General features: G+C 39.1%; 1 protein-coding gene across 1 annotated transcript in view; it reads right to left on the bottom strand.

Moving 5' to 3' along the window:
• Positions 1–27,982, bottom strand: part of sh2b3 (SH2B adaptor protein 3) — a 58,112-nt gene that overhangs the window by 14,140 nt on the left and 15,990 nt on the right. Inside the window, exon 2 of the mRNA XM_055039168.1 lies at positions 23,477–24,589. Within this exon, the coding sequence (XP_054895143.1) occupies positions 23,477–24,562 (1,086 nt within the window). The 5' untranslated portion in view covers positions 24,563–24,589. The remainder of the gene's footprint in view (positions 1–23,476; positions 24,590–27,982) is intronic.

Raw genomic sequence — 27,982 nt, forward strand, 5'->3', positions numbered from 1 at the left:
AAGGAAACCCTGCATATTATTACAAATTTAGCGATTTATGTTATGGAAAGACAGTAGCCCCTCTTCATGCAAGAGAACAATCAGGTTTTTAGTCAATCAATTAACCAAGTCTAGATTAACTTTTTAATCAATACCTTGGATCCCTTGTTGTGTTGTTTACTTTTCAACATGTGCAGCATTTAATCTGCAGAGGGCGCCATTCCAAAATAATGCTGTCTAATTCTGGTTACCGATCTGAGACACGGAAACAGGACCAACCGCTAAACCTCGCATCCGACTAAATAAATCAGAAGCAGAACATTCATTCTGAAGCCGATGCTCTAATAAAAGTATCTTAAGTTGCAAAGTATTCAACTAATTGAGAAAACAGCAGGTAATTCAGAGCTGCGGCACAATCAACAAATGTGACCAAAATCTTTACCGTACCAATTGCACCGGATGTGTGACCTCTAATAAGACGCTCTGCTCTCATTCAGACTGAGCATCAGTCTGAGCCCAGTGACTCATTGAGGCGAGTTTATTGTAAAAATGTGAATGAGTTTCTGACTAGTAAGAGCATCTTTGAGAAACTGTTTGAGGCTGTGGAGGGACAGAGAAGAAAAGAGAGCAGAAGAACAAAAAAAAAGAAAAACTTTCAGCAGATGTCTGAGCGGTTGAGCAACAACCGGCCTGATTTCTGTGAATCAGCTTCATCAGGGGAGCTGAAGTACAAACTCACAGCATAGTTCCTATTACTGCAAACTGCTCTCTTTAATGGTCCCCTGAGGCAATGCACACAAAGACTCAAACACACACATCCTGAAAAGGCTGCTGCAGTTTTTTCCCTCTTTGCTCGTCGGAGACATATTTAAGATTATTTCAAAAAGATTATTTGCAAAAGCGATGACCTTGATGAAAAACTGAGTAAGTCTGTTAGAAATGCGTCCAGCCTCCAAACGAGATATAGAAAGCCATTTCTTAAACTCTTGACTGACATCAATTCCTGGTAAATGTTTGTCAGCCTCATGTTTGCATTGCTCAATGAGACCTAAAGAAAAAAAAACTGACGAAACATCACAAACTGTTGCAAGATGACCTCAAGACAGAAGAAACATAAAACCCAAAAAGTTTGAAAAGACCTACAGAGTAGGAAGGTATGAAGGCAAAGAGGCATAAATTATTGGCAAGCAAGCAACGGAAATGAGTAATACAGTCAAACATGGGATCCAAGCCGTCCTTTAGCAGTTCTGAATGTTTTTCCAGCAACGCCACCAAACCTCATATTGCTAATAGTTTCAAATTAAATATTACTGCGTCCAAGTGGTTGCATGTGTTGCTAATGTTAATATCTATGCATATTTTGACTTTAATACTGTACAACTCTTTGCAAAATGGAAAACCAAACACTCCCAGAAAATTGACCAATATTTATGATCTACACTATGTACTACTGATGCAGTGGGTAGCGCTGTTGCCTTGCGGCAAGAAGGTCCTGGGTTCGATTCTCCGCCCAGGGTCCGATTCCAGGGTCTTTCAGCACGGAGTTTGCATGTTCTCCCTGTGCATGCGTGGGTTCTCTCTGGGTACTCCAGCTTCCTCCCACAGTCCAAAAACATGAATCTTAAGTTGACTGGTCTTCCCAAATTCTCCCTAGGTGTGAATGTGCATGTTGTTTGCCCTGCGATAGACTGGCGACCTGTCCAGGGTGACCCCGCCTCTTGCCCGGAACGCAACTGGAGATGGGCACCAGCAACTCCCAACCCCACTAGGGACAATGGTGAACTGATAATGGATGGATGGACTATGTACTACTATTACACTATTTTCTTTTTAATCTCCCTCAGAATATCACCAATAGGATGAAGCAAAGCAACACATACAGATTTAATGAAGCAACCTGAGTCTATAAACATGCAGGAAAGCTTTTCATTTATTTCTCAATAGAGCAGCTCTTCTTGCTCGCTGAGTCGTTTTCAAACAGACCTCAAAGCCTGAGATCTTTTCCATTTGCCGTTTGAATACAAATCCTGAATGAAATTTTGATTGTTTTATCCTAAGTCTTTGATGATGAAACAAACACGAGTCAAAAGATGTTATGTACCTACACTCATCTAAGTTTTTTTTTTTCTTTTTCACATTTTTATGAAAAAACCCCAGATCATCTGATAAATAAATAGAGTTTGTAAAAGGAAGAAAAAATGTGATGGCCATCAATGTCAGCTCAGAGAAACATCCTGATGGTGTGACTGTTAAAGCAATTATATGAACCCGCTCTGACTTTTCAGTTTCCACTCCTGCATCTTTTCACGTTGAGTCAACTTTCACTACTATGTTTTGACTTCAAACACGGACTTAGACAAATATCATACATGCGAAACACAGATAAGAAACGGTGACAATGCAGCCTGCATCCTGGCTCCTCAAACCTTCAAACTAAAAACCTGCCAGGTTGAGTACAAATCTGCCCTATTCTGTGTCTCCTTTGTTCAGTCTTTACTGTGATTGAACACAAGCATTTTCCATGAAATTAAAAACGTATCGTACATCTTTATCATGGTTTATATTTTATGCTGTTTATAAACTAAACTTGAAGACAATAGGCACCAACTTTCTTTGGCCGAGTGTATAATGTAATGAATCAATTGGTTTTTTCACCACCAACACCAAATTCTTCCAAATATCTGACCTGAGATTTTATCAAGCAAATAAAAGAGAATAAAATGCTGAAGGTTCTTTGAAACATCATCAGGAATTAAAAGATTGTCGTCGTTTATGCATCAGATCATCTGTGCCAAACCTTTATATGATTTAAATGAACAAAAACGTTTTTGAAGAAGACAGGAAACTTGCTAAGCCCGTTGCTTGGTGCACTAGGGCATTCATCCTGTCATCCGCCATGTTTTTGAGGTAAAACATGTTTAAAGTTGACAGGAAATTTGAAAATATCGTTTAATATTTATACATCATTGGAAGACTGGAAGATTAATACCTAAAGTCTTTCAAAAAGTCAATCATTAAAAAAACTAAAATAAATGAACAATGCTCAGCCTGGTGGCCGGTCAGGCTTATCGTACATTGATGGAAACCTTGGATCTGTCTTAACGGCTTTTGATTTTGATGCATTTAATGAATGAAGAAAAATTTCGATTTTTCACTAGCTCACCCACTGATTATTGATAAGGGCTAAAAACTGTATCAGGATCTTCAGACAACTGATTGATGCTTATCATCTCCAAATTGTATCATTTCTTTCATAGTTTCACTGTTTAGTTTTACATTTTAAAATCTTACAGATATTTTTGGCCAGGTTGTGCATTATTATTCCATAATTTAATCTTTCATTATTTTTTGGAATCCACTACAGACTAAACACAGAGCTCCCAAACATTTCTACATCAGAGATATTAAAGATTAGTGCTGGAGACTTGAGAGCCCAAATATCATTGAGTGATATACAAACAAGACAGGTCAATAAGCCACTAAATAAGAAACATATGTGTCAATAGCTACCGCTAAAGCATTTATTTTTACTTTAATCTATCCACGATACTCCAATTGCAGCATTGCAATCTTCACTTTGACTTAGAAAAGGAGCAATTTTCCAGACCATTTCACAAAAATAAAGCTAAAGTTTCTGTCTGTTTTCACAAACTGCTTCTCTCAGGTTTATGCAGCAAACATAAACACTTGATGACAAATAGAGACACGTCCACAGATGCAGCTATGCAACCTCTCACCCACACAGTCACAAACACATCTAGAGTTCGAGTGTACACACCCACACACGGGTGACACACAGGATGTTTGGAGTCCAAAATGATCTTCCCAGGGTCCCTTTCTCAAGGCCGTTGCAAAGGCAACTCACTGACACTCAACATTCCTCTATCCCTCTGAGGGTCACCGAAGCCAGCGCTGTCCGGGGCGCGTGGTTGTGTGTGCGCGCGTAGTGCGCCGACATTAGACTCCTAACTGATCCCTAGAGACGTTTTGGAAAGAGTATATGCATTTATCCAACACAAACACACACACAAAGAAATGTTAAAGACTACAGAGAGCCACCCATGAGAAAAGGCCATGACCTCAATTGCAGCAACTAACACATCTGTCTGTACTTCCCCTGGCTTCAGGTCGGGATCATTCCAGCAGTGCTCTTGTTGTTTTGCTGCACAGTTAAAGGACGCAGTGGCTGTTTTTTAGTTTTGATCTTATTGAACAAAAATCTATTAACTATTGAACATCAACTTAAATTAAAAATAAAATAAATAAGTAAATAAAAATGAAAAAAAAATCGACTCAGCCTTAAGTTATGGGTGAAACATCACATCCAATTTGACTCGATTTTGATCTAGTTGTGCAACTTTGCCAACTTCAGTCAAGTGCAACTAACAATACATTAGAAAAACACGGAGTAGTCTAAAATTGTTCAGCCAAGCTATAAAAAAACAGCATTTATATAAAAAAAAGCATTTTTATCTAAAAGACAAACATGAAATGTACTTTTGCTTCATAAAAAGGAAAAAAGCAATTTAGAAAAACTGATTAACCTAAGAGTCATGTCTTGGACTGTGAGGAAGAAGATGAAGAACCCATCTTCAGACATCGACAGAGAGAACAATCAAACTCCATGCAGATACACTATTACCAGGACCTTTTTGCTACAAGACTGCAGCGCTAACTGTACCACCATACCAAACACCTGTTCATGCACATCAGGAACATGTGTTACTGCAACAATCTGGCTGAACTTAAATCCCCACTACTCTTTGAATGTTAGCATCTCTGCCATTAATAATATACAATACTTTTAGGAATTGGCAGGCAGAATTTGCAATCAAATTCTGCATGCCTATTAGTGCATACATTATAACTATTAGTGGATGATAACGATTAGTGCATCCAAGTAGTCTCTTGATGTTGTTCTAAGGATTTGATAATATTTGTTTCATTTCATTACTTTGGAACCATGTGGCATAATTTATCCTGCCAACTGAAAAAAAGTTAATTGGAAATAACTATAAAAAAATTATCCTGGAAATGCAAAAGAGTAAAAATGCAGTCCGGTGTGAATTTGAAATTCTCTTTTGTTTAGCTAAGATGAAGTTTAATGTACATGTATGAAAAATGTGCCAGAAGAATAAAAGGAGGAACAAATGGCTTTTTAAACTGTTGTTTTTTTCCCCAAAGAAAACAAAACGCCCGTCAATCTTTAAGCTGACTCCCATCTTATGGACATTTTTTACAATTTTTACATTTTCAGCTCTCAGACAAACAAAGTAGTCTTTTTCTGCACATTGATATTCCCTAAATGATCAGAGCAGAAAAAGGATTATATTTATGCAGCTGAACTGAATGAATGTGGTCTTGGAGTTTGGCATTTTTGTGTTTCTTGTATATCAAACAGGATTTTTTGTGTGGCTCTTTTGAATTGTTTATGTGGAATATGTAACCAAGGCTATTGCTAAGTTTGTTGTTTTCATGCACAAGAAAATTTGAGTCTGTGTTTCGGGGCAGTTTTCACACATCTGCCTTCAGTTTCTTCTCAATAAAAGCAACTAAACCCAAATTCTGCTCTGTTTAAAAGAAAAAAATAATAAATGAATCCATTTATGCACATGTAGATTCAATGGTGGCATCTAATAGAGTTGATCTGCAGCAGCTGGTATTGTTTTCCACTCTGCTGTGACCTCACCACCTGTTTGTGTCATGCAGATAAACAATCCCTAGTTCCCTTATCCCAGCTCCACTCGGCTCTGTGGTTGTTTTTTGTCGGGGTCTTCTTATGAGAGGAACATTTTTTATGAAGCAGATCATAAAAGCAGCAACAATAAATAAAAATCGTGTGTTTCGTCCAAAATACAGCATCAAAAACGCATGAAATCACCTTTGTTTTGGAAACTGTTGCACATGGATGTTTGCAAATGTGCAGCCAAATAAGTTGTTTTAAAAATATTTTGGCGCTGAGAAAATGTCCCACTGCAACCTTTACTCATACAAGCTGACAGTATGTGTACGCTGCCCAGAGATCACTAAAGCTGATCACATTCAAAATAAACTATCTGTGGTATCATGGAGGATGTGGGAAACACACACACACACACACACAAAAGCGCGCACACACACACCGAGCACACTAGTCGCGAGGTTAGCAACGCTGATAGAGATGAGTGTGTTCTTGGAAACCTGTTAGAAGCTGTCGCAGACACAGCTTTCTGTGATGAAGAAACGTGTCACTTATTGCACTGCCCTCTTTGCAAACTTCTCAGAAATACTGATATATGAGCCAAACTTGTAGAAGTTAAGACAGCACATTTTAGATTCACAGAAATGGGAGCAGTTCCTCGTAAATGAATTAGCTGTGGTTGTGCACACCAATTAGCAAACTTGATGGGGAAGAAAAAAACTAGAAGGAAGAGAGCCTGAGGAAAAAAAAAAAAAGATGTTGTGGCAGAATATTAAAAGGCGGGATTAAAAACATGGTATTTTATTTCATTTTGCTACTAAAGCAAATATGCTTTCACATCAAAATTTTGGGAGAAGTAAAGTTTCACTCACCATTTTATGGCAGAAAACTTGAGTTTGAAATTTACACCAATGCTTAAAAAGAAATGATGCAACATAAAAATTCAACAATAAAACTGAAACACAGCTACGTCTTGACATTATAAGCTTAGTAAAAAAATACTAGCCCAGTTGTAAAGCAAGCAAGCATTGGAAGGGATATAAATAAAAATAGACAAGTTTTAAAAAAGGCCTGGGTCATAACATCTCTGTGACTTTTGCTTCTATTCCCTGCATGCAGGACCGACCACAAACGATCCAAAGGAGGAAAATTAGAGAAACAGAACCAGAGCTGAGAGCAGCAGAGACTCCAGTGATGCATTGACCAGACTCTCAGACAGACACGTCAAAGCAGCTTAAACTGCTTAATTCTGATAAAAAAGGGTCCATATTTGGTGACACAAATTGTCACAATTCTAAAACACAGAAACCTGCTGTTGGACATGCAAGTCCCGTTCTTGATGGTGCTTCCCAAACAGGAAGAGCAGCAGCATAAAGTCTGCAAACATTGTTCAATTTAAACAGGGATCTTCACAGCTAAATAAAAGTCAAAAGTAGTATTTTTTTTACTATGCAATCTGTTAGGGAAGTTCAGAAACTTTCTGAAAGTAGGGCTAATAAAGTCTGTGGAGGTAAGTTTTAAGAAATCTGGTCTATTTTTGTGAAAAGCTGTATTATCAATTGAAAACATTATTTTGTTGCCTTAATGGAAGTTAAATAAAAAACTTTAATGACCATCTACCTTCAGTTGATACAGATTTATTTTATTAAATGAAGCTGAACGGAAGGATCATTTTTAAACACCAACATCTCTTAGTGACAAAGATCCTAAAGTTCAGTAAGAAAGTTGTGGAAACATCACTCGGGTAAATATTATCTTAATGTAATTAAGGCGTACAATGTAAAATCTGGACATTTTTTGGGCTTTAATAAAGAAAAACCCTGCACAAACCCTTGAATTGTCTGTTTTTGGTCATTACTGTTGAATAAAGCTATAGTTTGAAGCAGCAATCAGCAATTTGAAATCTGTTGCAGAGCTCAGGCAGCAAAACTGTTGTGCCAAGTTTTAAATAAGCAAACATTTAATACCGACATAAATTTGAATTGCTAAGCAGATTATTCCAAACTTTGAAAATAGACATATTGCATCTATTTATTAAAAGCTGTTAGAAAGTATTACTGCAGAACTCTCATTTGTCGTTAATCCATTGACAGTTTCATGCGTAGCAGCAATTGATCGGGGTGTCTTGGTAGCCTGGTGGTCCAGGATACAGCCACGGCGTCCGGACCCACGCTCCCACTGGGATCTTCCTCTCTTCCCACTCATTTCCTGTCTCATCTCAACTGTGACCACCAAATAACACAAGAAGAATAACTTTGGATAACTACAACTGCAGCCTGATTAAAGCCGTTTACTGTCAGATATTTTGGGCTCTGGCGACTGAATCCATGTATTAAGCTGAAAACGAGTAATCCAACTTAAACCAAGCTTTACTGTGAGTCAACTTCTACCGTCGATGTTGAAATGTCCAACACAGAAGCGGGTCAGCTTACAGAGAAACAGAGGAGAGATCATGCGATTGTGTGCAGCAGTGAATAGAGCAGGATTCACTTCTGCAACAGAGTTTCCAAGAACTTTGACTGATTCATCTGTGGCAGTGATGTTTACATTATCAATGAAAGTATACTTTCAAATGTGTCTCTCTCAATTTCAATAAAGCGCGATTCTTTACATCAAGTTCAGGGGAAAATTGTGGTGTTCTGTTTCTGAAATGTTTTAGATCAAAATAATTTTAAAATCACATGAATAATTACAAGATCGAGTCTTTCACATCAGGAGGATTTTTGACCTAATTCCCTTTGCAGAAACGTCTTAATTCAATCATGTTGATTTCTGAGTTTGAACGGTGTGCTTGAGGTCAATCAAACGTATCTAAATTGGTTGAGACTTTGGCTAGGCCATTCCAAAACTTCATTTTGTATTTTTGAATAATTTGGAACTTTGTCCTGCTGCAGAGTGTGATTGGGTTTAACGTCACTCTCCTGCAGGATTTTCTCACAATTACATTGATTATATTGAGTCATCCAAAGCAGCTCCTAACCTTGTTTCTGAATTCCTATCTTAGTTTTAAGCAGCATGACGCATACCTTCGACAAATGTAATGTTTTCCCTAAGTTCTTGTGGATCATCAAGATGTCTTTGGTAAACGTGAGGCAGGTCTTAATGTTCTTTTGATTCTGGCTTTTCCCTTAAATCCTGTCAGCCCTGCAGAGGTTTAGATGATCCAAATCCAACTTTTTTGCAGAAAGTCTCAATGCCCCGATTATAATCTTTTCATCCCCAAGAAATTCAGGTTTGTGCCATTTCCCTACATGGCACACATTTGGATATATAGCTCATAGTTTTCAGAACGTCTACAGTCAGAACGGTCATGTTGCATTTTATCCAACTGTTGTGTCTTTGACGTGAGACATGCATCATAATTCTGTACCAGAGGAAGTCATCCGAACATAAACGACGGCTGAAGTGAGCAGTGCTGACACCCTAACCCTTAGCTTTCTTTGTCTCATCTTGTGTCATTATTGTTGCTAAAAATCGTTGCTAAAAAAACTTTCTAAAAAATGTTAAAAAACAGGACTGCAAACAGTAACATGACAGACAGATAGCATATTGGGGCCAAGCCTGTGCAGAGTCAGCTCAGTGTGTGTCAGTTATGGGTGGGTGGGTGTGTGTGTGTGTGTGTGTGTGTGTGTGTGTGTGTGTGTGTGTGTGTGTGTGTGTGTGTGTGTGTGTGTGTGTGTGTGTGTGTGTGCGCGCGCGTGTGTAACGGTCAGCTAAGTCAGTCCGGTAACTACGCTCATGCATATATACATGCATATACTCAGCATTTATAACCACTTATTTAGATTAACAGTTTTGTAGAATTACCAAAAGAAACATAAAATACTTTTATTTGTGTGCTAAACGAAACAAGTTGGATTTCAAGACAGCAGTAAAGACTAACAGTGCCAAGTGCAAAAAAAACAAACAAAAAAAAACCACTGAAAAAAGTAACTTTTAGGTAAAAGAGGACTGATAATGAATAACTTTTAGTGAGAGGTTTTTTTCATACAAAATATTTGAAATATTGGAATGAAAAAGCAGCTTGGACAGATGCTGTGGTCATTTAATAAATAAATAAAAAAAACAATAAATCACTGAAATCTACATGCATCCTGAAATAAAACGTGAACTTTTTCTAAATGTAACAAAAAAACAAAGAAAAAACACACTTATTAAAAATTAAATGTAATGTGTAGTTCTCCAGTTTTGCACCACAACAAAACAAAAACATAACACCATCCTCAGCATTTTCTGAACATCTCCCCTGCTGGTTGAAAACTGAACTTCATTTCCAGCACGCCAGTTCTGGCAATGCAATTAAAATAAATTACTGAAAAAGAGACGAATTTTCTTTTTTTTTAATTGAGGAAATCAAGAAACAAAATCATGAGTCAAGTGGTTTTTGGTATTTAAATGAACATCCTTTGACGTTACACACACTTGCTGCAGCAGTGCTTACTCAATGACATAACAGTGCTTTGTAAAACAATGTTTGCAAGTGAGTGTGTGTGTGTGTGTGTGTGTGCGTGTGTGTGTGTATGCGTCGGTCTGTGTAAGCACATAAGAATAAGATGAAAAGAGGCCAAGAGAAAACTGTTGGGCAAGGGTTGCACAGCTTGGGGGCTTTCCAATTGCTACCCAGCAAGGTCATGTGCGCTGGCATTGTGGTTGCAGGTTGAACACACAAATACATATGCACATACTGGAGGCTCATAAAAATAATGAAAATAAAAGCACACATTCAATTATTAGTAATCACCATGACAAATTCATAAATCCACACAATGACCAGCGCTTCTGATTTTTATTTTATTTTGTGAAGTTAAACGGCAAAGACCCAGGAGGCGCATGAAAAACTTCTGCAGAAGACGACGCTGAACTAGAAAGAGACAGAGCAAGAGATCTGACAAACATCTTGACCACATGACTCTAACCACTCCACTTCCTTTAGATGTTTCTCTTGATTTTTGTCACACTGAAACGTTCACGAGCAAACACGCATCCATTTTCAACCGTGTGAGCAAAGTTTTTCCACTCCGTCTGAGAAAGCTTCTTGACTTCCTTCGTGCTTTATCCAAACAAATGCAAACAAAAGCAACAAACAGGCAGTAAAAGCTGGTTTTGATTTCTGTTTTCTTCTGCTTTTCAGTCACTTTTTTTGATGTTTCATTGAAAGCAATGCACCGACAATTGAGTCATTTAAAGCTTGCATCACTAAGCATTTCCTCATAGATGTCTACATGCAGACGAAGGTTGAGTCTAACTCACCAAAAACCTCTTGGGAATCTCAAAATGGTCATTTCCATCTTACAATCTTGCAAAATCTGTTCTTGTTTTTCGCAGAGAAATCATTCATGAAACAAACAAACAAAAAAAAAAACTACTACCAGTAATGCAGTACTCAAAATACAATTTTCATAAGAAGATAAAACCAGCTACATATGTGTAATATAAAGAACATCAAAGAGTGGAAATGATGAAAAAAACATGCTGGAGTTGTTCGTACTCTGCCCGCCCACAACCACAGCTCAACGCAGAGACGTTGAATAACAGTCAAATATTAATTGATCTACAAGTCTCTGCCAACATCTGAGAGGTTTTATTTCCTAGAGACTTTAATATTGACTGCATCAAATGCTTTCCTTGGAAATGTGTGGGTTTTCAGCTTGGAAGGATCTCTCTATGACTCATACTATTCCTGACAAGAGTCATTACAGCTGATGGGTGCTAAATGCCGGCTCTGTAATCAGTCATAATCCCTTATGCCCACTTTCATGTGAGCATGCTGTGTGAGAACTTTTAATTAGGAGGAAGAAGGCTGAATATGGAATCATACTTTATGGAGACAGACTTTGAATCCACAAGATTATCATCAAAGACAGTAAGATTACCTCACTGTACAACAGGAAAATGAACTTTGGTGAACATTAGAAAGCTAACCATGCTTATTTTGGGGCACATCGAGTTGCGTAAACTACATGTCTTACACTTCATATCTCATCAAATCAGATTTTTATATTCTTCATGATTTTAGTGTTTTCTTGTTTTTTTTAAACTCTTTTCTTTTTGAGCTCAACATGCAGTCCTCTGAGGGAAAATGGAGGAAACATGAAGAAGCAGAAAGAAGAAACCCAGGCTGTTTTTTTTTTTTTTTTAAATGTTTGCATTTTTTAAGACTTTACAGTTGGTGGTTAGATATTAACTTTCCAATCTTTCAATAACATGTAATTATGAAGTGATATCAAATTTCCTGTCAACTTTAAATATTTTTTTTAATTCAAAAACACGACGGACCGCTGGCTGAATAACTGGGCTGGCATCCAACCACTGGGCTTATCAGGTTTTCTATTTACTACTGTTAACATATCGTGATAATATTCTGTATTTCTACAACTAGGACAAAGTAAACTAAAATATAACTGGCCTGAAAAGTTACAAAGTAGCTCTAAAAATGCTTTAAGTTTTCTGACGTTTCGCAGATAGAAATAGTTTTTGACAAACCTAAAACAAGAACACTTTAGTAAAAAAAAAAAAGAAAATGTGTCTGTATGTATTGTTAAATATTTGGTTGCAACTATAAATAATGATTGCCTAATAATTTAGACTTTTAATCAAACGCTTGAATCAAACTGTGCAGTCTGAATATCAAGCATTTCAAGGACTTCAAGCCCCCAATTAAACCCTTCAGCTCTACTCAGCTTCTATAACTACTGAAGAAATGAATCGACACAGTATGATGCTGCCACTGTCGTGTTTCAAGGGGAAAACTATGTTATATCAGGCTGATGTGCAGTTCCAGTTTCCATACACCTCCTTCTGTGGAGTACATGGATCTCTGCAGCTCCTCCAAAGTAAACACAAGCCTCTTGGTTGCTTAACATTACTACCAATTTAGTAGAGAAGCTCCAATCGGACCGACCTGCATGTTTGTGCAGATAAAAACATCATAATATCTAAAACTCCACATGTGCAGCTCTGAAAAGATGAGACAAAAGCAGTTTCAGCTTTGACCTATTTAGCTGGTCAGTCCCGCAGGTAATCACGGCTCAGTCAAAGGAAACAACCTGTGCTACTAAAACCCTTTCAGTCAGCCGGGACGCCATCATGGCAGATAAACTCCTAATTCTTGTAAATCATGAAATGATAAACTAGCTGGACAGTGTTCAGGCGGATCAAGCCAGATTTGGTGTTTTTTTGATAAATGTTGTGGTATTTCTGCAGAAAGTTGAAATGTCTCACAGAGGAACAGATGACAGGAGTAGAAACCAGAGTTGGGTCAATCTAGTTTCATTTACTCAATCACATTTACTTGACTTTTTTTTTTAAATAGTTGTAAGAATATTTTTCCTGTGCTGTACTTTTTATTTTTACTTGAGTAATTTTCTTATGAAGTATTGCTTCTCTTGAGTAAGATTTCTAGATTCTCTAACCACTGTCAATAAATCCCCTGAATAAACATGTTTTTAGCTGTTTTGTTAAAGTTTCAGAAGTTTTTTTATTGAAAGAAACTGATTGACATTTTTTTTTTACTTTGCCTGATTTTATTTTTTGTTATTTACATGATGTATTGTTATTTTTGTCCTTAAAATGCCAAAACTTTCACTTAACTTTACATTTGGATCCATCTGAAAATGTAATTTTTAAATATGAAATGATTGACAATTTGATCAGTTACATATTACTTGAGTAGACTTTTAACCAAATACTTTTTTTCTTTACTTGAGAAAACGTTTGTTGAACTAGTGCGACTAGTACAATTCTTGGGTAGAAATGGGCGAAAAAATGTACTTCGACTTTCTCAGTTTCCTTGAAGTTCGACCATATTGGAAACATTTTCTGGTGGATTTAACACTCCGGCTGCTGGAGGTCAGACTGTTTCTATAAAATGTTAAAATCCCCGTGGAGCTGGACATCATCTTGTGATGAAAAAGCTGGAGAAGGAACAGACGGGTACGTCTGCATGGATCAAATTTAAGAAACTAAACAGCAGGTCCTTCATGGCGGCGGCGACACCAAAGTTTGAGTAATCCATCGAAGTGAGCCAAAAAAGACAAACATGAGCACATCTAGTCTAGAGCTTCATCTGTGTGTGTCCATATATGTGTGTGTATGCTACATGATATTTTCACTCTATATACATGTGGTGAACACACACACACTCGGTAATCACAGAGCCGAGCAGTGTGCTTGCACCCACACAATACATGACTCACTTCGAGGCACAATTTCTAGGTTTCATGAAACTCAATCCCTGGAAAGAGGAAAAGATTAGACTTTGTGGGTGAGATACACAGATTGCTGTGATGTAAAATGAAACCGTCTCTGAAGAAGCGATCTCTGCTCTGAATGCTAGAATCAGCAGAGCCAGAGGAAGATGCTCTTTGTTGTCTTTCGTTAGCTATCAAACTGATTTTCTGAGTTTCCGGATTAGCAAAGAGAAAGACAATGAAGAAATAATTAGAGTAAACTCGGCTTTAATGGGTCAGAAAAAGTGGTTTGTTAACTTTAAATACAGTAGTGGCCATCATTTATCGTGATAAATTAGTGATTTTGAGGCCTATTCATGTTAACAATGGGATTTGACACCTTTGTGTCAAATCCCAATCACACAAAGAAACATCTACCATCTGTTGAGACTAGGATTGTATAAAAATTATTTCCTGGTTCGTTCATAAAGCTACATATCTGAAGCACAGCCGACCGGGGTGTTCAGTTTATCCATTCACCTGCATAAAAAATAACACCTGCAGCGCTCTTCCCAGCCGATCCCTGTGAACACCAGGAAGCAACTCCGGAAGGAGAAAAGCTGCTGTACTCCAGGCATTGTTCCAGTCATTATAAGGATGCTTATTAGTCTCCCAAAGAAAACAGTAAAAACCCGGACATTATCAGTATCAGTCAATAAAAATCCTCCCAGATCTAACTGGAAAATTGGACTTTATGCTGCTAACACTTAACTTTCATCAACTAATAGGAGGAAGTGAGAGCGTTGTGCAAATAATAACCCGGCCGGGACAAGATGCGCTAAATAATAAATTATAACATAACTAAGCTTCCTAGCAGATCAATTTTCCTCAAGGAATTTTAATACTCTAGCGACTCGAGGAATCGCTACAGCCTTACATGAGCGTCAATAAATATATGTATATATATTTAAAAAATGGGAAATATGATTTAAGGCAGTCACTGTGTGTAGCTTTGTGACATAATTTGATATATTATAATATATGATATATCAGGTGGGATAGTTGTGAATATGGCTAAAAAATGAAATAAATAGATTACCTCATTCGAACAAAAAAACCTTTTATCAAAAAAAAATTTGACTTTATTTTATTTTTTAATTGCCACGTTTCCATTGATGTAATTTATTAACTCCAACTTGCCATTACAGTCAAAAAATACAGTTAGCGATAGAATAAGCATCTTTAGCGTATAACAGATAAATACTGCAGCATAAACATATTAAGAAGGATGAGGACATTAGACAATAATATTAAGATTTTAAAATGTAGTATTTCTCAGATTTGAATAGTACATGTGAAGTTTAATTGACTTCCAATCAGTTAACTCTGCAGTACAAATCCAAATATATAATTTAGTAGGTCTGATATAAACTCGTTTAAGTCTATTCAGAACATTTCTATTAATTAATCCCAGGGATTTTTCTTAATGTAAAGTCAGTGAGACGCCTTGATGTTCACCTGTCCTCCTATTTTCCTGGCATGCATCTGCTGCCAGCCAGCCAGACCAGCGTCTTTTCATGTCTCCTCCAGTTTTGTTTCCTGTGTTTCTCGGTTGGATTGGTTACGTTTCTTGTTCAGCTGACTGGAGCCCATGTGTTGGAGGCTTCAGTTGTGGTGTGCAGCGAGAGCCAAATTAACACTGCGTGTTGCCATATGAGAGCCTGAAGTGCAACAAGTAACACAGAACAGATGGATACCAGGGTCTGGTTGTTTTGAAAAGTATTTTCCACTGATGTTGCAAACGCCTCTTGAGATCACACACAAAGACAAAAAAATGAGCGTGCAACTAGCAAAGAAACACAACTTAGACCTATAAATATAGATCACAAACATGAGTGCATCTTGACTCATTTATAACTCGCTTTATTGCAGCCTAACGTTCCGTTTTATTTCAAGACTGAGCTGTCCTGTATTTTCCTTGAGTTGAAGGCTCAGGATAAGTATTACATGACCCCCGGTTGGATAAAATAAACAAATGCTTTAAGATTTAAAATAAATTAAAAAAAGAAACAACAGCAGGAGTGCAAACACATAAAAACCGAAGAGCAAACTCCAAGAGCAACACGAGACATGGTGTAACCAAACACACACACACACACCAGCATGAAATGAAACCATGTGGGAGAGATTAGGGCCAGAGGAGCTGAAACTAACACATGCAAAAGCACAAACACACAGCTGAAAGGAGATGAGAGGGGTATGATTAGGATGGAGGCAACAGGAGGTCTGAGGAAGCATGTCAGACTCTAACCGTCTGTGGGAACTCATGCTGGAGGACACAACAACGGCATTTTCCTGGCAGGACTCCTCACCTTGTCTAGAACTTCAACAATGGGACTCCTCTCTGTCTTAGACAGGCAGCCGCAAACTGAAAAGTGTTTCCTGGGCTTTGCTAGGCGACAGGCTAACACTAACTGCCGCAAAACTGAAAAGGCATGAATATTTTTAACAGCCCCATTTATTGTGACCGCCTTTAAAAAGAATTCTCACCAGCCGGGTTTAGTACGCTTTAATCGAACTCTAGTTTGTTTGTTTGGCTAAAAGGTCCGGTTCGTTTGAAGCGGTGTGAACGTGCAGTCGAACCCTGATGCGGACCAAAAAAAAACAAACACTGATCAGACTAAAAAACTTCGTCTCGGATCAGTTGAAGTCAACTGACGCGTTTTAAATGCGCATGTGAACACCGAGCGCACCGGAGAAAACGGGAAGCAAGCTGAAGTGCAGAGCATTCTGGGTAAATTCAACTAAAAAAAAACGCTAGAGGGAGAAATAGTTTATAGTCTTTTACCAATGACAAAAGAAAAATCCTACAACCCTAAAAACTGACGCCACTTCATTTTTGTTCACATTTTGTGAAGAAGCAAGTTGCACTTTGTGGTTTGGTGGTTCTTGATGCAGTGCCACCACAGGTGAGGAAGTTCACCTCCACAGGTGTATTGGTGTAATATCTGAACACCTATATACTTGGTGCTCAGATATTAAAAGAGTTAGGCTCATTTAAAAATGTAACAAATGCTGCAACCTTGGTCTTCAATCATACAGAGTCTACCAGTCTATCAGGTTTGAAAAACCAAAAAACTCAAGTAACAAACTTTATATCACCCTAAAGGACCCATCCTCACAGTAAAACATGGAGGTGGCAGCATCAGTCATGAAGACAGAAGAAAACCCTCTGCAGGCTGAGATTGAGGGGGAGGTTCAATACACAGACATGGCAACAACTGAATGGTTTAGATAAATTCCTGTGTTAGGATGGCCCAGTCAAAGTCCAGCAACTGCTGGAACTATTGTGTGTTTGGCCTCATTTCCACTGATTGGCATGGCAGGAATTGGTGCGGATATGTTACGGTCCGGTCCATTCTGGACAGCGTTTCCACCCCTGGGCTGGGAGGTAAAACCCTAACATGCCGTCCTACATCAGTTTGCTTCCAATTCGTTATTGTGGACCATTTTATGTTGGTATCTTTCATAAAATCCTAGAAACATCCACTGATCAGGGTTTCCCCCCCCAGTGTATTATAAGCCTGGTGGCCACAAGGCTTTACTTGTGCCCCCACCAGGCTTAGAATTTGTTTTTTTTTAATGTTTGCTTTTTTTTTTTTTTAGATTTTATACTTGGTATTCAGATATTAATCTTCCAATAACACTTAATTATCAAGTGATATTTAGACATTTCTTGTCAACTTTAAACATTTTTTCACTCAAAAACACGACAGGCCACTGGATGAATGACTGCCGAGCGCCCCAACCACCAAGCTTAGCAAGTTTTCTGGGGGAAAACTTGACTGATGTTTAATTAAATCTACCTATAGGCGGTGAAATTGTGTTTTGTTTTTTTTGTTCACAATAAGGGCAAAGTTAAAACACAAGACATGATGGAAAACTTGAGGATAAAGTCCCAGACAGCACAGATAACTTCTCGTCTGTTCAGCTGACAAGACAAGATTTACTTCTGCAATGGAATAAGAAATGCCTTCCCTCAGCTTTGTGATTTTTTTTTTTTTTGATATCCGAAACAGCACAGACATGAAATAAGTCTCCTTAACAACATTTTAAAGAGGACTAAAAAAAAAAAAAGAAAAAAAAAAAGAATCAAAGAAGGAACAAGCATCCTAATCTGTTTTGAGTTTGCGCCACCATGTCAATTACAGCTTTGCAGATGTTTTCTCTAGGGCTTCGGTTGTGTCACATCAAATGCAAAGAGAAGAACAAAGCTGAAGATTTATAGGCAGCTGTTTGACCGTAAGAGTTACTGACAACTGTTTTCCGTAAATGCATTTTCACTTCTGTTCTCCTGGAAAGCGGCTTGTTCATGGTCCGGGCCACCGCTACGCTTTCGACTCCCACTTTTTTAACTCAGTTGGGTGACTCAGATCTGCATCAAGTGCAATTTTTAATTAAATTCAAACACATCACATTAAGGTTTATTTTTCAGGTTGGGGGGAAAAGCTCGGCACTCGGCATCAATTACATGGAGGTTAAAAAGCGCTCTTTAAGTGCGCTGATGTGTGAAGAAGCTTCAACTCGTGCGTCAGTTACGAAGAGCCTGGATCTTAATTTATCTCAGGCCTAAACACTGCAGGAGGACATTCTCTTTTAAACACCGTGTTTTTTTTTTTTAGGTCAGAACGTATGTGCTAACACTTTAGATTATAATAAGAAGTGAAAAAGCCACAAGTTTCTGCTGAACTTGCAAGACGGAACTGACTTTTCCCAGTAAGTCAATCTGTGGTGTCCAAACTTTTGCCATCAGAGCCAAAATTATTAAGTGGAAAGCACATGGGGCTTATATTTAATATTTTATTGGCTCTACAATAAACAAAATAAAATGCACAATTTTATTTGAATCAGCAAATTCTGATTTCTATTGAAAACAAATCAGTAGAACCCAGGGTTTCCCACAGAAAACTTGCTAAACCCGGTGGTTGTTGCTGTCGGCAGTCATTCACGCATCCGTTGCATTTTTGAGTTAAAAATGTTTAAAGTTGACAGGAAATTTGAAAATATCACTTGTTAATTATTGGAAGATTAATGCTTGAATGCAGATTATACAGTCTTAAAAATACAAACATAAAAAAAACCCAAAAATAAGGAAGCGGTTTCACTCTCTGCCACAGTGAAACTGTTGTAGATACAAAACATTAAAAAGGTCTTACAATATTACAGTAGAATAACACAGGTCCACAATTACATTTTGTGGCTTATTTGTTTCTTATTTGTGCTCCAAGATCTACTTTTGAGAAAAAGCAGGTCTTGCTACTGCAAAATTAAGATAAATGCAAAAACTTCGTTAATAAATGGGAATCTATTTTTGCCAAGAATATTTTATAAGATGTTAGTTATCTATGATGAAAAAAGTTGCCCTAAAAGATAAAAACATGTCCATCAAAATCAACCGACTATGCTTACAGGCCAGGTTTGCTCATTTATAGAATTGAGGTTGAGGGGCCGCACAATATCCTTCAGAAAGCCGCAAATGGCCCTGGCCCGCACTTTGGACACCCCTGTATTAAATCCTGTTTATTGCTCGCTGTCATATGACCTAAAACCAGCTCTATAGATTCAGTAAACATCCTGATGTGATTCTTAAAAACCTGAAGGGTTAGTTCATTTCTCAAGCTGATGCCAGGGACCCTTCAGCTGCACCTTGGCTGCTCTTTTCTCACGCAAGGGCTCCATCGGCTTCCACGGAAAGCCGTTTTGTGCTACATTATATCTCTGGTGTTATTTCTGTTTCAAAAACACACATTTACAGATAAAAATAAAGTTTGCATGCATTAGCATGACCTATGACTTCTTTTTTTTTCTCTGGGAAGCCAAGAGTTGCACACAAAGCGAGAACCTCTGCTTGCAAAAAATATCCTACTTCCTTTGTGTGAAAACCCGATTTACATTCACAAAAAAAATGCAGCTGCAGCAACACCTCTTTCCAGTATGGTGCTTGAATTACTTTTTCTGGGTCGAGGGGTGGGGATGCGTGTGCTTTATATTCTGTGTGTATGTATAGACGGGAGCATGCTTCTCCAGAGCGCTCCTTCCTTTTAAGGCCATTCTCAGGCTTTATCTGTCCGTCCTGCCAAGACTAAACACCCAGAGAAAAGAGAGGGAGCGTGGTCGGAGCAACAATGCAACTGGCTTACTGCACAGCAAAGAGTAGGGTCAATTCTGCCAACACACACACACGTATCACTCTGGCTCTATCATCAACCGAATTACCTCACGCACATGGTTAGGGCTGCAGCTGCCTGACGAGCTGAGGGCTGCTAAATATAAAAGGCTCAAAAACACACACGCGCGCACATGCTTGCAACAGCTTTCCTTGCAAACCCCCATGCAGAGACCCAGCCTGGCTCGTCCCGTCTGGAAGTACGTCGGGCTTTAAACCCAATGTGAGGAGTCAAGCACGGGTTTTAGACTCAAAGGAAGAGAAAGAGAAAACATCCTGCTGTGTGGTGTGAGATGAGGGGAATCTAACTCTTTGAGAAAATGCATATAGGTCAAGAAAACCTGAGTTTCTCAACGTGGCTGTGTCATATTTGCAGGGTAAGTAGGTTTTTATTAGCCACTGATTCAGAAGCAGAGACGTTGTGCCTGGCTGAAACCAACCCCAAACAAACAGGAAAGAGTGTGGGAGGTATAGCTACACACCAAAGGGTAAAAGAATGCATAAAGGTTGCTGATGCTTTGATGTAACTCAGCACAGAAATGCCACACTGGGAAAAATACACAGCTAATTTCACTTTTGTTTTTTTGGTCTTTTGTTAGCTATCAACGAAAGACAAAAAAGATAAACTCCAAACCCAACCCCTGCTTCCTGATGCCTTCTCACCTACATCTCTCTGGTCTCATTTTTGGCATTTAACATTAAATGTTTGGGGTTTTGACAGTTGAACCACACTGAACTGTGACTAGACAAGTTTAGAGCGAACCCCTCTCCTGCTGTTAAAACATCAAATCCTCCACAGAAGGCAACAACGTAACAAAAACCACCTGAAAAATGAGCAGCTTTTCTGAGGCAAAGCTAAATTTCATTGCAGCTTTTTTGTCATGTGGCGAACTGTGCAGCAAAGCACTGAAAACCAAACAATAACGGGGCAGAGGAAAAGGTTGGTGTTTGTAAAAAAGGAAGAGTGGGGGGAAACCCTGCAACTAAAACAGCTGGAAACAGGAAGTGACTTTTTCTGCCTTCTTCATGTTTGTGTTGATTTTAAGGGGGGTAAGCAGCAGCATTCTCTGGCGAAGTTATACTAACAAGCCCTTTAAAGGGTTTCTGTGGGTTTCCATCTTATTGACACACACAGATCTGCAGCCTTATCTCGCTCAGATATGAAACGCAAGAAGAGGAACCCGACAGATGCTGAAGGGCTTGGTGGCGTGCGCTTCTGAGAAGTAAAAGAACTTTTTGAGAAATGCCGACGCAGAATTCGATCAACCATAGTCCTGTGAGACATCTGCACTGAAAACAGCACAAACAATCAATTATCAGATTCTGGCGACGAAACCCAAAAGGTGCTGTGGTGTTGTTGAACACCTGCATGTCTAACCTGAACTAGACAGATAAATGTGTGAGAAGGCGGTTTGAGATTTGCGTTGCAAGCAAATCTGTACAAAAATCACCATGAAGCTTAAAGTAATGTGAAGTCTGTGCAAAGACTTCACTGATTTAGCTACAAGTCTTTGTAGCTAGTTAAACCTATATTTTAGACTCACTACGTTTGAGTAATGGCCACGTTCAAGATAAATAAACTTGAGAATAACCACGTCAGACGGAAAAAGCTCAAAGACACCTGCAGCGAGTGTGAAAAGCCTCAACATGCCTGTCAATGAAAACACGCATCTTGTAATTGCAGAAGTGGGATTTACTGGCAACAATGCCAATCACCTTCCTTCATTTTCAGAAAGGTTTTACTGTAAGTCACCCTGTATGGATTTCACAAGCAGCTGATTGCTTTAGACCGACTGACGCAGCCCTAAGCATTTCCACATCTCTTGTTGTTTCTTGAAAAACCTGTGAAGCATGTTTCATGTCATGAAACCACCAACCTAAAAATGTAGTGGCGTGAGAATATTTTCTTGTAATTTTCTGTAAAAGCTGCCATGTTTGAACCACAAAATGAATTGTATTTAATTGGGATTTTATTTGAATTTGGAATAAGGAAATAAGTTTTTCAATATTTTGCCCATCGTAGAAACTTTTAAAGAGGCGTTCATGGACATTAAGTTGGGAAGCAATTACAGTTTTCTGGGTTGATCACAAATATTTAAGATTCAGACTTAGATCGATACTCATATTGCTTTGCTTGGAAAGTTGCCACATATACCCAGAAAGTTGGCAGCAACGCACCTGCAGTCATGGCTTGGTGACGTTTGTGTCAGTCAAATCTCACTGCAGAGCAAAAGAGGACAGTGGCTGATTCTCACACCTTTGCTGAGGTAGATAAGATTAGAGGATAAGATTGGTTTCTCATGTAAGTATCAGCCACAACCCCTGAACACATCAACTCCGTGGTGAATCTTGGTAGCAGCAGAATCATAATGTGGGGGTCCTTTTCTTCAGCGGAATGAGAGAAGCTTGATAATCTATATCATTTCATTTCAAATAATATAACATTTAACATTTGAACTATATTTAACAGGGACTTTTATTGATCCATTCTGCCACAACCAGCTCTTTCAAGATACATATGATGGCCCATATTTAAAATGTGTTTAAATGAACTAATTAAAATTAGTTTGATTCGATGGTTTAGAGGCTGCTAAAGTCCTGAGGATTCACCTTCCAGCTGGACAACGACCCAGAACGTAAAGCAAGAACTACAGCAAAATGCTCTACTTCAACTTTGACTGAGCGTGATCTGATTTACCAATAAAAACCATGCTTTATTTTCACTTGGAAGTGAAAAAGGCTTCAAACAGATGCACAATTATACAGCCGTAGATCTTTGAAAAGCATAAGTTGAGGCTCCTGTGCAACCAACAAGAATGCAATAAGCGGTTTCTGAACGGTAAGTAATACAGCAGTAAAACCAAATGACATGCTGGAGCTCACCTTGTGACGGGTTTTGCTGGGTTGTCACGTTATACTCAGAAGGCTTTTCTAGATACCAAACAACTTATTGCCAAAAAGTGTCTTCATCATTTTATTAAGTGTCTAGGGGATGGGCAACTCCAGGCCTCAAGGGCCGGTCTCCTGCAACTTTTAGATGTGTCTCTACTTCAACACACCTGAGTCAATGAGGTAATTAGTAGGACTCTGGAGAACCTGACTGCACTTTGGAGGTGATTCAGTTATTGGATTCAAGTGTGTTGGACCAGGGAGACATCTTAGACCGGTGTCCTTGAGGACACCGGTCCTCAAGGACCAGGATTGCTCAACCCTCTGCTGTTTTTAGAAGCAGCAGAGACTCCAAAAGAAGTTTAAAAAATATGTGAATGCTGCATAAAACATCCCCTTTAAAATCATGGTAATATATTTTAAGATAGAAAGTAAGATGTGGAGAAATTCACATTGAAATTCAGATGTGAGTTCTATCCTATGTTATGTGGCGACAACAGGCGCTGAACAGATGGTTGGGAATATAGGTCCTACCTTTGGGGGATCGTACAGCTCCAGCTGGTACCTCTCGCTTTCTGCTCTGCCCCCTCCACTTTGAGCGTCTCTGATCCTCCTGACCAGCAGGCGGCAGCGTTGCCAGTGGGGCTGAGAGTCCGAGATAGTGTCATCCACCAGCAGGTACTTGAGCTGGCCCTCCTTGCAGCAGTCGCTCCTGTCCAGCCTCCGGAGCCGCATACTTTTGCTGCGTAACCAACGGAAACCCTTCAGGAAATGCGAGACGACTTTGGGCCGGTGCAACGCGGCCAGATCCTCTGAGTTTTGAAAAGAGAACGATTGGGAGGAAGAGGATGAGGACGAGCCTTCGTCCACTCTGTCGCCGTTGTTTGAGGAGCTGTTGATGGCGGTGGCGGGGTTGGGGTTGCTAGGAGACAGGTCCTGGGAGGAGTGGGAGCTGCGGGATTGACTTTTCTGGAAAAACCGCTGCACTGTCTTTTGGATCTGCGTGACAGGGAAATGCGTGACGTCGCCGTGTCCTCCAGAACCCGACACCGAAGAGTCCGAGGAGTGGCGCTCGGTCGGCTGGTGACGATCAGCAGTCGAGATCTCGTCATTGCTGCGGCTCTGAATCAGCAGCGACCCACCGCTGACACTTCGCAACCCGGAAAAGGAGTTTCTGGCAGCGCATCTCAGCGGCAGCTCCGGCTCTGGACTCACCACTACCGGCTCCACTTTCGGTACCGCGGATATTGACGCGGCTCCTCCGCTTGACCTCTTCGCCTCCCGGTAGTCCTGTGACAAAGTCGAGTGCCGCAGCTGGTTAATCAGGGCGTGTGGCGAGGGAGCTGTGGCGGAGGCGCTTCCGGAGGCGCCATCTTTGTCGACTTCCTGGCAGAAGTGCTGCTGGAAGAGGTTGGTGAAGTGCTTGGAGAAGGTTTCCGGCGGGACCAGTTCATGCTGCGGGCGCTCACTGGCGAAGCTCCGGTAATATCCAGCCAGCTGCCGGGCGGTGGCGATGGCATGCAGCTCACAGAACTCCCGCCAGCCTCTGGGTGGCGCCGCTATGCTCTGACCTCCTCCTGCTGAAGTGGTGTTGGCTGGATGGATAGTGTTACCATTCATTGCAGTAACCAGACTGGCAGAGAATCACTGCAGAGACACAGAAAAACACAAATTAATTGAGAACATTTTGAGGAGAAACTTACAGGACTGCAGCTACCGATTATTTTACTAATCCATTATTCTTACTACTAATTGATGAATCAGGCAGAAAGAAATTAGCACATTCTGCTGATTTTTTATGTTACCCTCTTATATCTTGTCTATACAATAGTAGGAACTCACAAAGAATTCAATTCCTTTTTAAAAAAAGAAAAATTTTACTGCATAAAATGCAACAACTTTGCATTTTCTTAGCGAACAATTTGTAGCAAAAGTTGCATCTGCAGCTAAAAATATCAATACTTTGCTTTGTAGCCAGTATTTTCTACTGTAAGAATATCTTACAGTGCAAAATGTAAAAGTTTGTCTTTTGGATATGGCTGACATATTGTCCTAAAATATCATTTAGGACACAGTAAAATTTTTATGTTGTCCTAAATGAAAACATTAGGCCTCCGTTTACATTAAACACATAATGGGATCCATTTTTGCGCCACTCTTGAACTGAAGTCAGGGCCCGCACATGTTTAATGCAGGGGTCACAAATGGCCCCCAGGCCACACTTTGGACACCCCTGCTCTAAAAAGTTGTAAAGTTTTAGTGTATCCATAGTTGAGGCTCACTGAGCACAAACAACATGCAAATAAATTGCAGTGATAATCAAGAGTTTCATCATTTGTGGATAAAGGGTCTGACTATGGTTCTTTGTATTGGTGCATGTGTTGCTTTTACCCCATTTCATCTTGTCACACAACTACAGCGATTGAAAATCTTTACTGCAAAAGTAATTGGGGAAATACTTTCTTTTTAGAAGTTCTGAAACATTTATGTGTGACAAAAAAAAGGAAAAACAGCAGGAATTTCCATCTGTAACTGGGCAAATTAATTTTTAAGAGCACTGTATTTTAAAAAAGAACAAAATATAACTAAATATATACAGTAAAAATGGTGTAAACAACACTGCACACCAAGAATTAACAAAAAAAAAAAAATTTTGCTGGTTAAAAGTTGAACCACTGGTCCAAACAGGCTGATTTTAATCAGTGCCCAGACTCTCAGTGGCACCAATTAGATTTCAAGGCTCTGAGCAAAAAATCTTAGTCGATCAACCATAGATGGGTCTTGTAGATAAAAGCATGACCAAAGTTCACTGAAAAGACCGACTGAATGAATGAAAAACTAGAAAACAGAGAAAATAAACGTTTGGCGAAGCTGAACTGAGAGAAGTATTTGACATAATTGATAGGAATAGGTCAGACAGTGAATGAGGCGCTGATTGAGAAAGTAAAATTAAAAACTTCTCAATCAACCACACTGCACGCAGAACCATCTGTGTGTTTCTGTTTTTGCATGTGACCCGTTTCAGTTTTCCTTCTGCTTTCTCACCTCCAAGTGAGTCAGTGTTGCCTTAAAGCAGCAGACATCAAAACCACAACATAAAATAAAGCCTTTTAAACATGCATCCTTTTCTCATGCATCTGGGTTTTTTCTTTTCCAATAAGAGTTTAGGATTTCATTTCTTTGAAATAACAACATAATTTGTTGTTGTTTTATTCTACACAATCAGCAAGAATAACTAAAAAAATGTCCCAAGACAAAGAAACTGGGGGAGGAAGTTGTAGTTTTATATTAACAAGCTGAAATGGGTTTTTAAGAACAAGAAACTGCAAAATTGTTCAGGCCTTTTCTCACTGGGTCACAGTACAAATTTTGGTGAGTTTTATTGGGACTTCACAAAGCAAAACCAGCAAGCAGTGGGAATTTCTCAAATCGTTTATTGTGACTGAAATATTTTTAATCATGATGAGAATTCAAATTTCAATGTGACAACGATTAATTCCTATTGATGACGTTCAAAAATGGATTGATGAATAACTTTTTTAACTAGGTACTAATATTTCAGCGTACTTGTTTCCTGCAGCAGAAAAAGTTTTGGACGACAAAACTGGAGAGACTACTCATTATTTGCATGAAAGACATAAACGTCTTTTTATTACTTGTTTATGTATCTCAGGTCATGTTATCACATTTACTGATATAATCATGTACAAGATCTTTTCCTAATATTATGTAGCCTTACATGGCTTGCTGATTTGCGTTTTACACATGAAAAACTGTGTAAAATGTGCATCACAACAAAGATCGTTGTGAAAAGCAAGGAATACAGTAGACAGGTCAAATATAAAATTGTGATGAATTTTAAATCTTTAAATTATCAGTTCATCCAATAATGAAAAAATATGGCGTAACATCAAACCATCTGAGCTTTTTCTGCTGTGACAGTCCAGCCCAATCTCACAGAGCAACACTGAGTCGATCCAGTATGTCACAGCTCCCAATCTACCAGGACATGGTCATAAACCTAAACAGACAGGCTGGGCAGGGAGAGCATTAATTAAAGCAGCAGTCCGGAGCTAAGGTTGGACAATCTGTCAACAGCACAATTATTAGCCGGCCCTCCACAAATCTGGCCTTTATAGACGTTTGGCAAGCAGAAAAAAACTCTAAAAATCCCATAGATTTTTTTTCCCCATAGACTTCTGCAAAAAGCAATGCAGAAGTGTACAACAATTATGTAGAAGACGATGGGAAAATAAAAAACTAACACTCCAAGGGAGACAATAATTAGCTTTATCAAGCTAAATGTGGGAAAGAAGCTGTTGGAGGAAGCAAAAGAATTCAAACTGGGGGCTGAAGCTTCTCTTCCAGCAGGAAAATTATGAATTTACAGCCAGACACCAATATACACATGTATCAGCATGGCTCAGTCAAAAGTCTTAGAGTGCATTCACGCCAGCCCTGTTTAGTCCAATTTAATCTGGCTAAAAGCTTTTTTTGAATAGAAAGTTTTCTTGGGGAGGTGTGAATGCTTAATCAAACTGTAATGTGGTCCAAAGTCTGTTCTGCCTAAAAACCTAGGTCTTGGTTCAGTTGAAATGAAATGGTGTAGTTTGAAAGTATGTGTGAACACCAAGCAGAAAGTGGACTATAGCCCAGGGCATTCTGGGTAAATACAACCAAAACAAAGTCTAGAGAAATCCTACAACCGTTAAAATCAGACGGTACTTCAGTTTTGTTTATATTTTGACCAGAGGGAAGTTGAGCTCGCCTTCTTTAGAGGTTTTTCTGTTCCTTCCTTCAGTGGTTCCAAGTGCAGCGCCCCCCACAGGCAAGGAGGTGAACAGATTCAGATTCAAAAGAGAACTGCCTCAGCTGAAAATGTCACCAATGTTGAAATTTTAGTTCACGATCAAAGCAAGTCTTCCAAGACTATGAGGTGGGAAAACACCTTTAAGCTAATTTGTGACAAATCTTACAAACAGCTATTCACAATCCTGAGTGAGCTCAAGCGATTTAGCAAAGAATAAAGAGCATGATTTT

This window comes from Poeciliopsis prolifica, unplaced genomic scaffold (assembly GCF_027474105.1).
Source record: "Poeciliopsis prolifica strain line A6 unplaced genomic scaffold, Auburn_PproV2 SCAFFOLD014, whole genome shotgun sequence".
In the NCBI taxonomy this organism is placed as follows: domain Eukaryota; kingdom Metazoa; phylum Chordata; class Actinopteri; order Cyprinodontiformes; family Poeciliidae; genus Poeciliopsis; species Poeciliopsis prolifica.